The following is a 12,291-nucleotide window of genomic DNA, read 5'->3' as shown; positions in this document are numbered from 1 at the left end:
GTAAAAAGGTTGAAAGACTGGCTGAGCCATTACAAAAAGTATACAAGGCTCAGGGCAAGTTTTCACTGTTTGTTGTTGTTTTACAAAAATTAGGTTCAGCTGTGAGCAAAGCCATATCAGACCCTGATCCAAGTGCTAATTGAGACCCAGGCATTTGAAAATGCAAATACGGAATGAAAAAAAAAGGTTATTAATCTATTAAGGTCGAGGGTGGCACCCAGGGAAGAGTGGATCGGGGAGACGACCTATCTTGGTCCGAGCATATATAATGCTGTTGATAACTGGGCAAGCCATAGCTAAAGACTCTAGATCTCAAAATGTGCAGCGCTTTAACTACAGGGTATATGACAGTTCACAACAAAATTGTGTATGAGACATCTCCAAGGACAATGGTTTTTCTAAATAGGAATCGTAAAGAAGGCCTAGGCTTCCGGGGGTGAGCTGGCAATGTGACAAGGGGTCGCCACTGGACCAATGAGTGTAGATCCAAAAGAGACCCAAGGCAATTTCTTGCCATCAGGAAACAAAATGGGAGCCCCACACAGCAGAAAGCACAAGCTGTTTGCCTCTCGTCAGCCAGAAAGTAACAAGCAGGCAGAAAAGGCTCAACTAAGCATTGCAGATCTACAATGCAGCCCCGCTCTAGACTCGGTCACAGATAAACATCCTACACTACCCCTCCCCCAATTCAGTTTTGTAAAATAACTACTGGAGTTTATGGTCCTTTGCCCTCAGGGACAGTAGGAATGGTCTCAGGAAGGAGCAGTTTGACTTCCCAAGGACTGATTGTGCATCCAGGAATTATAGGTGAAAAATTTCAAAGTAGAAATGAAGATAATGGCTTATGAAAAAAATATGCTTTAACACAGGTGATAGGACTGCTCAGATGTTACTGTTTGTCTATATCCAAGGCAAGGCTGCTCCCTGGAGAACAATCGATCAGGAGGGTTTGGAAGTCCTAGAAAATGCGCATTCTGGCAAACAGTTGTTAATGATCCGAGGCCAAAATTAAAGTTGCAAGAGAATGAGGTTGAAATAGACAGTTTGGTGGATACAGGAGCTGTTGCAACTATTACTTCACAAAAATCTTGGTATTCAGAATGGCCGCTTCAAAAAGTTTATACCCAGTTTCTAGGAATTGGACGTTTATCTCAGCTAAAACAGAATGTGTGGTGGGCTACATATTGATAGCTATATTTCAAGGCCAGTGTGGGACCAGAAGGTCATCAAGGAAAGGCATAAGACCGTCCAAGGCTGACATAGCCGTACATTTATGGGGGCAAGATTTATTTAAAAAGAAGGGATTGGGCCAGCAGATGAGAGGAGAAGGCACTTGGGGCAGAAGATGCCATTAGAAGACAGTGGGACCAGGAGAAGCTGAGCTGAGGCTTCAACAGTTGATACAGCCAGCCTGGAGCTGCTGGTATTGGGGAAACGGGGAGAAGGGGCTATTTAAGGAGGCCGTCGGGGAGCTTCAGGAGGAACAGCTGGGAGAATGCTCTGGAGGAACGCTGGGCTGTGAACCAGGAGAAGGGCAGACAGGAAGGTAAGAGAGCTGGTTGCTGTTCTAACAGCTAGGCCTTTTGCGGTGGATGGTGACTAACATTATTAACACAAACTCACAGTTAATCAGAGTGCCAGTGGAGGGCTGGCTCACACACAGGTATACACACTCACCATTCCCTTGCAGCTGGGGCTCAGGTAGCGTCACGGGGTGGAAGCAGGGGAGAGAACCACTGCGCTATACAAACTCACAGCAGCTGTGGTTGCCTCCAAACGCTAAAGGCAGGTGGCCATCATGGAGAGGCTCGAGAGTCCCCAGCCCAGGCTGAGAAGCAGTAGGGAGTGGTCTCTGGTCGGTCAACTGTGAGCCAGTGGATGATCTCACATGTCATACAAACGTATATCTGTATACGGGCAGCAGGGTTCTGTCGGCTGGGCATGGTGGGTGGTGTGCATCTTTAATTCCAGAACTCACAAAGCAGAGGCAGGTGGATCTCTGAGTTCAAAGCCAGCCTGGTCTGCATAGCATGTTCTAGGACAGCCAAGGCTACATCCATAGAGACCCTGTCTCAAAACAAATAAAATTTTTAAAAAAAGGAAAAAAAGAGGGACACGGAGTTTACAGGGGAATAGATCTGGGAAGAGTTAGTGGGAGGTGGGGAGGTGATTATGTTCACAAATGTATAATAAAATCATCAAAGGATTCATAAAATATATTAATATTGTACTATATTTTATAATAATAAGCGATCAGCTATACACTTAGCATCGTCTTAGCCTTTCAGCACTGTTAGAGCTTCATCCATGGCTGAAGCCGCTCTCTCCCCAGCAGACTCCTATAAGGAGCGGTGCACCTGCTTCTTGGGGCTTCAGTCCAAGGTGGATAAAAGCCTCCTCAAGACATAAAGTAAAAAGTCAGACAAACGGCGCCACATGCTGCATGCGGTTCAAGGAGCCATGATGCTGATGTTCTGTTACTGTTTCATGATACAAAGGATGGCCCTGAAATATAGCTATCAAAACTATAAGCTTGTTCCGCTTGTAGGCTGCTACACCATGAAAAACTATTCAAAAGGGAAAGGCCCGAGTTCAGGCTCTGCGAGGGCGCCTCTGTGATGTCCTCAGAACCGGCTCCTTACCCTGATCTTTTAGCCCATCCTGTCCCACTGTGACACAAGACTGCAGAGTTTATTGGGGGGGGGGCGACACACATTTATTCTTACCTCTAGAGTCTGGGAAAGTCTGAGATCAAGGGATGAGGGCAACCGTTCTGGCCGGTATTGTCATCCCAGGGCGCCTCCAGGCAAGAGAGAGCAGGCTCAGTCTGCCTTCACGTCAGCCCACCTCTCCAGGGAGGAAGCCACACCCTCAACATCCATTCACAACAGCTACACGGTCAGAGAGAACTGACCCGAACGTGACCCCCCATGGCTCAGCCTCACTGCAATTTCCCGTTCCAACCCAGGCTCCTTGAGGAACACCACTCAGCCCACAGCTGTCGCCAAGGTGCAGCCAGCCCTGCAAGGGGGCTCCAGGGAGCCTCCCTGTGCGACAGCTCCAGTTTCAGACCAGCGTGAGGAGTCAGCAGGTAAGTCTTACACCCCTTCCCAGAGTTCCCAAACAGGGTCCCCATCCACGTCCTGCAGTAACTCAAGAGACGCCCGTGAGATGCTACCCACAACTAAGGGCAGCACGAGTGTGTGCCATGCGAGGCTCTCTACAGAGTACAACTCATGTTTATTAGTTGAAAAATTATACAGTAAATTCTGATCGTGGTTTCTGCTCCAGGCATCTCCTCCCAGATCCTCCCGCCTCTTCCAACACCAGACTTCCTTTCTCTTTCTTTTCATAAAACAATGCGGCAAATTTAAAAAAGAAAAAAAAAATTCAAATGAAAAGGAAAAAAAATTAAGACAAAATCAGAAAACATAATATACAAACAAGACTAGTAACACACCGAGGGACACAGGGGAGGAAGGCAAAGGGGAAAAAGAGAGGGGGTGTGGGGAGGGAGGGGGAGAGAGAGCACAAAACACAAATCTCAAACAAAAATATGAGACCAAAAAAACCCTGCCAAGGATGCCATCGAGTTCTTTTCCTGGTGGCCACATGCTGCTGGACACTGGACCTACCCTTAAATGTAGTTTATATACCCAGTGAGACGAAACTGGAGAAACTCCTTTCAGGCCCTTAAAAGACTGGAAGGGTATTTTTTGTTTGTTTGTTTGTTTTTTGGTTAGGAATTGGGGGAGTTCAGTTCCCCCAGTAGATGCTATGAACATATCTGCTTTGACCCTGTGCAGGCCCTGTGCACCAGTTGTTATTTCTGAGCGTGGAAGGTGGCATTTGGGTATCGGCCTCCGCATCATCCTGTTCTTGAAGCAGAGTTCACAGAACCATGGCAGCACACACACAGAGTCTAACTCTTAAACCTGAGAGGCCAGAGAGACCCCAGGCCCGGGGGCTGATTGCAGGATTCTCTTGTCTGGAAATGGAAACTTGAAGTACAAGTAAGAGGATTTACTGGAAATGACATTTAGGCATTTAGTGGCACAAGCAGGGCAGGGCACAGCCAATACACAGATGAGTCTCATTGGCTGTGTGCCAACCTTTTTTTTTTTTTTTTTTAGTTCCCTGACAGCTACAGGCTGGGGGGAGAGCAGGGATTGGGAGGGGGCATGTTTTAGGATGATGTGTGCTCCATTAACTCTTCGTGCTCCAGGAGGATGTGAAGTGGAAATTTGAAGCCCACTTCTTTCCCACCAGGGGCATCGGCTGAGAGCAGAGAGCAGCATTTACTTATTCCCTGAACTACCTGAGCACAGCAACAAGCTCAGTGGAGAATGACCCCGTGCAGTGCGCGTGCTCCTCTCTCTAAGAGATAATGGAACTAGAGCATCCTCAGAAAGTTCTGTGAGAGCACGGGGCTTCATTGCTAGACAGGGAGGGGTGTGTAGACTCACAAGGTTAGCATTTCCTTCTCAGCCCACCCTGGTCCACAGTTCAGTTGCCCTGGCATTTCTGAGTGGTGTCCTCTGTCTTGGTCTCAGTGCTCTGCCCCCCACCCCTGCAGTGGCTTCTCCGGGTGAGGGCAGGAGGACACCCAGGCACTGTTCCCAAAGCTTCTGCAGGACGCAGGAGCTGCTCAGCCAGCAGCTGCCCCTCTGCCGGGCACACAGCTCCGGGGGGGGGGGGGTTGCAGGGGGAGGGGGCGGTGCTGGCAGCTCTGGAGCTGGAGCAGGGAAGAGGGGACCAGTCCTGCTCTAGCTCAGAGCCCTTAGGGAGATTCCCTCCCATCCCACCCCCCACCCCAAGGCCCAGAGGGAAGATCTGCAGCCTTTGAGCACTCCAGTCCCTTATCCCACCCCTACCCTCTTCAGCCTCTCACTCCAGCAACCTGTGTGTGTGAGCTCACATGTGTTTCCTCCGGCATCTGTTACATGGGCCTGGGCAGCATTTTCTGAGCCCACTTCCAGCTTCTTTACTCACAGATTCCAAATATTTGTGCCAACCGTGGGCCACGCATGGCCAAGCCCAATGGCACGCAGGTGAAAGAGAAGGTAGAAGTTGCTTCTAAATTTACACCAAACTTCCAAACTACCTGCTTGTGTCCCGGGCACCCTTTGTCCTTATGGCCTGCCCAGGCTCTAGGGTATAAAAGACCTGTAAAAAGCGATAGCTGCCCCCAGCATCCTTACAGACCCCGCCCCCTGGCTTCCCTTAGCCGGCTGCAATCCCAGAGCTGCCCCTGCTCCAGCTTGCAGGACATCTCAAGGACCCAGTGACATTGCATGGGTGGTTGGTTAGTGTGTTTTCTAGATACCATTCCACGACCCAGCACCCTGGGTTCCTCTCTGCATCCCTGCTGAATTCTGCAGGCCTCCCCACTGGTGAGCCCGCCTCACAGCCCAGTTTGCTGTTTACTGACCTTATTATCTCTGGTAGAGGTGAGAGAGTTTGTAGGCTTGCGCCGCACACACCCGGACGTGTCCAAGACCCTTGCATAAAAAAGACTGCATTCAGAGCCCTGGGAGAATTCAGAAGGGTCCAGAGGGATGGCTGAGCATGCAGACACCGCTGCTAATGGAGAAGGAGCAGGAGTTCCAGTTCAACAGGGACACGGGACACGACTCGGCAGTCATGTGCTCACATCTATCACGTCTGCTAATGAGCTTTCCTGCCCAGGGCTGGGGCTCCATAATAGAGCTCTGAAGACAGCTCCAACCAGAGTTCCAGACCTCGGCTGTGAGCCCTGGCCCCCACTGTACCACCATCCAGAGTAAAAAACTCGACCCAAGGTTTCCCGCCACATCAGAGAAGGGAGGTGCCTCGACTCTCTTCCCCAGTGCCCTTTAGGAAGAGAGGCAGGACACCCTGTTGTTGGTTTCTCTGGTGTCGGACACCAGCAGACACCGTCGTATGCATCACACATGGGGGAAAAGTCTGGGGAGGAGAATGGGAGATTCCTATGCGCACACATGGATGAAGAGATTCTGTCCCACTGTACCTCCTGAGACTGGGTCTGAGAGTCACCACCCTAGACCCAGACATGCCAGGACCCACTGCCCCATGCTCTCCCCTCTCCCTGCCCAGGCTCTTGGGCTCCCTCTCCAATGCCATCATAAGCATAGCAGAGGAGCTTGGAGGGAGAGGGACGCCCCATTCTGGGGCCTTGTAAAGCTGCTGCATCCCATGTCTGGAAGCAAGCATGGCTGCCCTGCCCTCTCGTTCCCCCACACCCCCTTCCAGCCCATCTGCATACTCATGCTCCCACCCTAACTCTCTCAGCTCAAACTGCACCTAGTAAGGCCTGCATCATAGGACCCACACCAGCCTCACCTCCCTAGTGCGAGCGGTTCCTCCCCCCTCGAGTAAAAGAACTCGCCTCTCTCTGCTGGGAAAGACAAAGACACTTGGCATCTCAGGGGACCTCAGCCACAGTGCTTGTCCCAGTCTCCCTCCCATGTGGCAGTGGCACCTGACCCCCTTCTGTGGACTGCATCCCCCCCCCCCCCCCCCGCCCAGAGTTCTCAAACTTACACCATAGTGAGTTGCCACACCCTGCTGCCATCCCTGCCCTCAGGCGCAGGCTCACACCACAAAACAATACAATAAAACTCACAAAACAACACAAAAGTGGTACCAGTCACATGTGCAGCCCTTTTCCTTCATGTAACATAGAAGCTTAGACGGTCCCCACGGCCCTTCCGGGTTCTTAGAGCCTGTGGCTCACTCAGCAGTAAGGGTTCGTCAGAGCCTTCAAAGCTCAGTTTAAAAGTCAGCTCCTCCAAGGGGTCCCTGTGAGTCTTTCTGTCATTCTGAGCCTGTCCTGCTTTTCTAAACAGTGTGCTCGTGCACAGTTTGTCCTGACATATTGTGTCTCCCCCTACCATTTTAAAAATCTCTCTAAATGGGAGTGACCTAAACGTACTACTAGTCAGAGGTCAGAGACTAGCACCATGGATTAAACAGCAGTGAGACCTAACCACATGTTGTGTACAAAAAGGCAGACTTTCAATACTGAAACACAAGCTAAAGGTAAAGTGGTGGAGAAAGGCGCCGGTTTTGCTCACACAAATCAAAAAGTAAGCCAAGCAGCTGCAGATCCATCAAGCAAAGCAGCCATCACGGTGAGGAAAAGGATTTGTGGACAAACAGGTTCCACCTTTGGCTCGGTGGGCCAGTCCTCAAAGCCATAGCGTCCCCGGCATCCACGCAGCTGGGCTCCCTGACGAGAGGGTCTCATATCGGAGGAGGCGAAACCAGGTAGATTTGCAGAAGCGGGCAAATTCTCTACTGCAGTTGGAGACTCAGCCCTCCCTTCTTACTGATAAATGCAGAAGACAGAAAGGCAGGAGAACCTCAGAGACAGGCAGAGCCTCCCCAGTCGCCACCCGCCAGCGTCAGCATCCCACACAGCCCTGCAGTGAGCAACAGGAGAATCTACATCAAGAGCATATGAAACATTACCGGGAAAAGGCACCGCGCATGCGCGCAGCTGGAAAGGCGCGACTCAAATCACCAGGGTCAGCCTCTGCCACGGGAAATGAGTTCAAGAGACGGATTGGGAAGCTGCTGTGCCTTCCTGACTCGGCCTTGACAGTCCCACTGCCCCCTTGGTCACATTCTATTGACCTCTCGGGCAGCCAGGATTCCTGGAGGAAGATGGCAGCTGGGTGGGGGCTATTTGGAGGTGAGAGCACCTGGAAATTCCTCGGGAATCATCATCTTCCGTTTCTCTGGACAGTGGCTGAGCGCCAGGCCCTATGCTGGCGTTGGCTCTAGCCACCGACAAGCTCACTGAGTCACTGGAGCCGGTCCCCACTGGCTTCCCTCTTTCTCTCCAAAATGTTTCCCACCCAAGCCTTGAGTTCTCTCTCTAGCACAGTGCGCCTGCGACCCTTTCTGTGCTGGGGCCAGTGTCCCCTGTGTGTGCTATCCTCTAGACACACGTGTGGCTAAGGTCACTTGAAATGAGGCTCAGGTGCCTAAGGAACTGTAGTTTATGTAAAGTTTGGACGCACGGGTCTGGAGGGACATGCTGACCCCGCCCCGTGGAGTTTCGAACCCCGCCCCCACGCTCCAGGGCCCCCATGCTCAACTCCCCGGTTTCCTGATAATGACCTACAACACTCATCATGGCAGGCCCCCTTCCATCACCTGTCCTGGCCACTGTCAGTCACACTGGTTTGCGGAAACAGGCACTAGCTCCCCCCTCCACCCAGAACATTCTTCCTACATACACACAACCCCGGTCTTTTTTTCTCTCTCTTTTTTTCCTTCCCCCCCCCCCTCTTTTTTTTTAAATCTCACTATTTGATTCCCAAGCCAGGTTTCACTTCTGGGCTTCTGTAAGGGGATCTTCAGACTTGGACATCACTGAGCAGCAGGAGGGCAGAGGCACTAGTCTGGCCCGAGGGGATGCAGGGACAAATTCCCCCGCTTCAGCCACTCTCACCTACTCACAACCTCAAGCTTTCATATCTGTAAAATGGGGGTAAGAAACACCCGGCCTCTTTGTCGGGAGGCCGACCTTGTGAACTATAGACACAAATCAAAAGAGCGAGTGAGGCACACGGGGTGGAGGGTGGAGAGTGGGAGGTTAAGAGGTTGTGCAGACCAGGTGTGGCCCTTGTAATAATCCCACAGTTGCGGAGCTGAGGGCTTTACTTTGAGTTGTGGAGAGGGTAAAGCCAAGTTCACTCACAGCAGAGTTAGAAAAAGGGGGTGGGGGACAGAGAGCACCAAAACATCACCTGAGCTCTGGGCTGTGTGTTGTTGCAAATCCTCTGGAGTCAAAGGGTCCAGGGTCTATGCACTCAATAGTGGATGGTGGTGTGGCGCAGGGACTGGCAGAGGTGGTAACCTTCACCAGAAACATTATTTCTTCATCCTGCTGGACTCTGAGACTGGCCAACCCTCCCTGGGTGAATCAGAGATTGGGCTGTTTGCCCTGCACCTCTGAGAGGGTGCACTCCAGAAGCGGCCGAGGTAGGCAGGTGCACCAGGCACACAATGAGGACCCTGTAGGAGGCAGAAGGCTATGGTAGGTGCAGGTGGTCTGTGCCTCCCCACCCCCACCCCCTCAACGCCCCGTGCAGGCTTGAGTGGTGCACAGGACATACACTATGAGACCAAGGAGCAGAGAGAAAGAGGTGTGCTGGCTCTGGGCCAAACCTCCACCAGAAGTGTACAGGAGGAAGGTGGGAGGGCTCAGCATGGTTCCCGCCCATCTATCTGCAGGTCCTGGTGGACACTTAAGGAGATTGGCAAAATGGCAGCTACTGTCACTGGGTTGTATCCTGCCTCGTTCCCAGAAGGGGTATTTTGGGTTTGCATTGTACTTTTCCTGTATACTGTTTTGAAGAAAAAAATAATAATAATGGGAAACCCGACAGTCCTCTTTCGTTAGAGAAGATTGTAGAGTTGAGTATGCATTTAGAGTTTTCTTCGGACAGTTTTCCAATGCTTGGAAAACAAAAGGGGTCACTGGGAGGAGAAAAAAGTTCAGGCTTGATGGATGAGAGCAGGATTTCACTGCATGATGAGAGTGGGAAGCAAACTAGACTGGAAGATAAACTGCCCCCGCCCCACCCTGCCCTGCCCTGCTTCTAGGGACCTGGAAGAGCAGGAAATGGCATGGGTTAATGTGCAGCAGAGCGCACCACAAAAGAATTCGCCTGGACCTACACAGGCACCTTCAGGCTTCCCCGGTCTTTGTGCAGCATATGCCTGATAACAATGGTGGACAGGCTTATTAGGACTTTACCTGACTACCGATAGGAATGTTAGATTTAAAGTATTTTTAAAGAGGCTGTGGTATTGTATGGCTTACATCCCTCCTTTGTCAGAGAAATGCTAAAATAGCTGGGCTGCGCAGCATAGGGTGATCCTCCCAAGCTTGGAAGGGACCTGTGTCAGCTGTTCTAGAAGTTGCTAGGCAGTCACAATGGTTGTCATGGTGGAGGCACAAAGCAACAAAGCTAGTACAATGTAATCTAGCAAGGGGAATCAATGTTACTAAAGACAGGCTGCCTGGGGAGGGGCGTTATGCCAACTTACAAGAACAAATCAGATTTGATGATGGTGTAATTCAACAGTGCCATTTCACCACTTTAAGAGTTTAGGATTTGATTGGGTAACTTGGGGGGCGGGCAATGGGGGGGGGGAATCTACTTCCTTTACTAAAATATGGGATTCTGGAAGAGCCTTTACAGAATCCGTACAGAGGTTGAGTTCAGCTGTGAATAGAGCCATAACAGACCCTGAAACCTTACAAGTCATTGATAGAAATAGTGGTGTTGGAGAATGCCAACACCGAATATAAGAGAGCAATCAGACCATGGGAAGCACATGGAGCTCCCTGTAGATGAGTGGACAAGGGAGACAAGCAGCATCCGGTCTCAGGAGCATAATGCAAAGATCATAGGGCAAACCGTAGCTAGAAATATCAAAAATCAAAATGCTCAGTGTTTTAAATGTGGTGAATTGTTGGTCATTTCCAAAGAAATTGTAAGGCTAAAAGATTCAAAGCTCAAAATAACAGGTGCATTGACTCTAGAAGAGAACACGGTGATCCAAGAAGAGAACAAGCCGACTCTGGCCACTTTGAGCCACAGAGTCCAGGGTATGGCAGCCGCTGTGGAAATGGCAAACGTTGGTCAACGGATTGCCAGTCAAAGAGAGACATACGTAGTAACGTCTTGCCATGGTGGGGTAGAGGGGAGAATCGAGGGTCTCGCAGCCCCTGAGGTCAGTCAGGAGGTATCAGGAATGCAAGAAACTCAAAATTGGGTTATTTCTGATCCTATGCATGTTACAGAAGGAAGTGCAGTTTTGGGTCTGGCCACAGATAGCACTCTTACATTACTCCCCAAAGTGGAACATTACAAGTTAAACCTCTGGTGTGTATGCTCTCTTACCTTCAGGGACAGTGGGGATAATCTTGGGAAGAAGTGAATTAACTTCTCAAGGATGTATTGTGCATCCAGGTATAGTAGATGGGGCTAGCAAGACATAAAAATTATTTATACATGTGACAAAGGAGCTGCAACTCAATGCAGGGGACAGGAATTGCCCAACTGGTGTCCCCTTACATCAGGACAAGGCCGCTCCAGTAGAAAGAACAGGGGCTTTTGGGAGCACCGGGAAACTAGAAACATGGCAAACAGAGACCCAAATTAATAATGGCACAAATGAATGATGTGGACATAGAAGGTTTAGTGGATACAGGAGCTGATGTTAGTACACTTAGAATCCAGATTGGACACTTCAGGAGGTTGACACACAATGTATAGGAATTGGTAAATTATCACAAATAAGACAAAGCATCCAATGGACTACCCTGTGTGGGACCAGAAGGATAAATGGGGAAGTTGAGACCTTCTGTGGCTGACATACCCACAAATTTATGGGGAAGGGATCTTTTACAACAATTGGGAGTATTCATCAAATTAATATTCCTGCAATTTGGGGGGGGGGAGGACAGCAAATAAGGAAATTAAAGTTGATATGGTAGATGCTCCCTGGGAAGGTATTGAGGCAGGTGAGAGAGAACACTCGCAAGCTGAGTCAAGAAAAACCAGGATGTCACAGGGATTGCATTTCCAAATTTATGAAAGGGGCCACTGCTGACATTCCAACAGCCTTGCCCCTAAAAATGATTATCAAACTAGCCTCTCTGGCAAGAGCGGTGGCCCATAACAAAAGAAATGTCGCAGGCACTTGAACAACTGGTGCAAGAACAGCTGGAGGCTCAACATATAGAAGAGTCTACCAGACCGTGGCGTTCCCCTGTGTGTGTTGTAAAAAAAAAAAATCTTCACTATGCTGCCTGCCTTTGAGAGCAGCTCACCCAAGAACTGCTGCTGGTGAGGTTCCTGCAGCAATCTGCCCACTGCCAAGACCTCCCCTCAGGCCAATTGTCGAGCCTTCAGGAATTGAAAGGCAATTGCTGGCTCAGGTCTGGTGTCGCCTGCCTGGAGGACCGGTCTGCAGCTGCTGAGTCGTATTTGGTGTTTGCTAAGGGACTGAACTGCTGCCAAAGAAGATCGAGCTGGCCCCCAAAGAACTGCTGCTGAACAGGTCCACTTCCCCCCTATCCCAGCAACTTTTCTCTTCCACTGCCTCTGCTGGGGGGTGGGGTGGGGGGGCTAGAGGAGAGATTCAACACTTATTAATAGTAGTTGCAAACATTTTTTTTTTTTTTTTTGCCTGCCTCAGGATCACTACATGTCTAAGCATCTGGACACCCCTCTGATGCCACAGTCTGACTCTGGGGACCATGTG

General features: G+C 50.3%; 1 protein-coding gene and 1 non-coding gene across 10 annotated transcripts; both read right to left on the bottom strand.

Annotated features, from left to right (window-relative positions):
• Positions 1-4,131: 4,131 nt before the first annotated feature.
• Aym1 (activator of yeast meiotic promoters 1) lies at positions 4,132-4,659 on the bottom strand. Its single transcript, NM_001012726.2, has one exon. The coding sequence runs from the start codon at positions 4,434-4,436 to the stop codon at positions 4,299-4,301; it is 138 nt and encodes a 45-aa protein (NP_001012744.2). The 5' UTR covers positions 4,437-4,659; the 3' UTR covers positions 4,132-4,298.
• A 170-nt stretch (positions 4,660-4,829) lies between these two features.
• Positions 4,830-12,061, bottom strand: 1700016C19Rik. Of its 9 annotated transcripts, none has more exons than XR_003955968.1 (4): positions 8,760-11,959; positions 7,077-7,537; positions 5,432-6,397; positions 4,830-5,166 (listed from the first exon to the last, which is right to left on the bottom strand). It is a non-coding gene; the product is annotated as an RIKEN cDNA 1700016C19 gene (transcript). The 9 variants fall into 9 exon arrangements; XR_003955973.1 differs by lacking the exon at positions 4,830-5,166 and having other exon boundaries at positions 5,173-6,397; positions 8,760-9,027; positions 9,839-12,061; XR_003955970.1 differs by lacking the exon at positions 4,830-5,166 and having other exon boundaries at positions 5,173-6,397; positions 7,077-7,330; positions 7,474-7,537.
• Positions 12,062-12,291: the final 230 nt, after the last annotated feature.

The sequence above is a fragment of the Mus musculus genome, chromosome 5 (genome assembly GCF_000001635.26).
Source record: "Mus musculus strain C57BL/6J chromosome 5, GRCm38.p6 C57BL/6J".
NCBI lineage: Eukaryota > Metazoa > Chordata > Mammalia > Rodentia > Muridae > Mus > Mus musculus.
Note: the sequence above shows the minus strand (reverse complement) of the source record. Positions and strands in the feature narration are given on the sequence as shown.

Excerpts from the sequence above, each read along its gene's own strand:
- Aym1 (NM_001012726.2), bottom strand. The coding sequence starts at position 4,436 with ATGAAGCCCCGTGCTCTCACAGAACTTTCTGAGGATGCTCTAGTTCCA.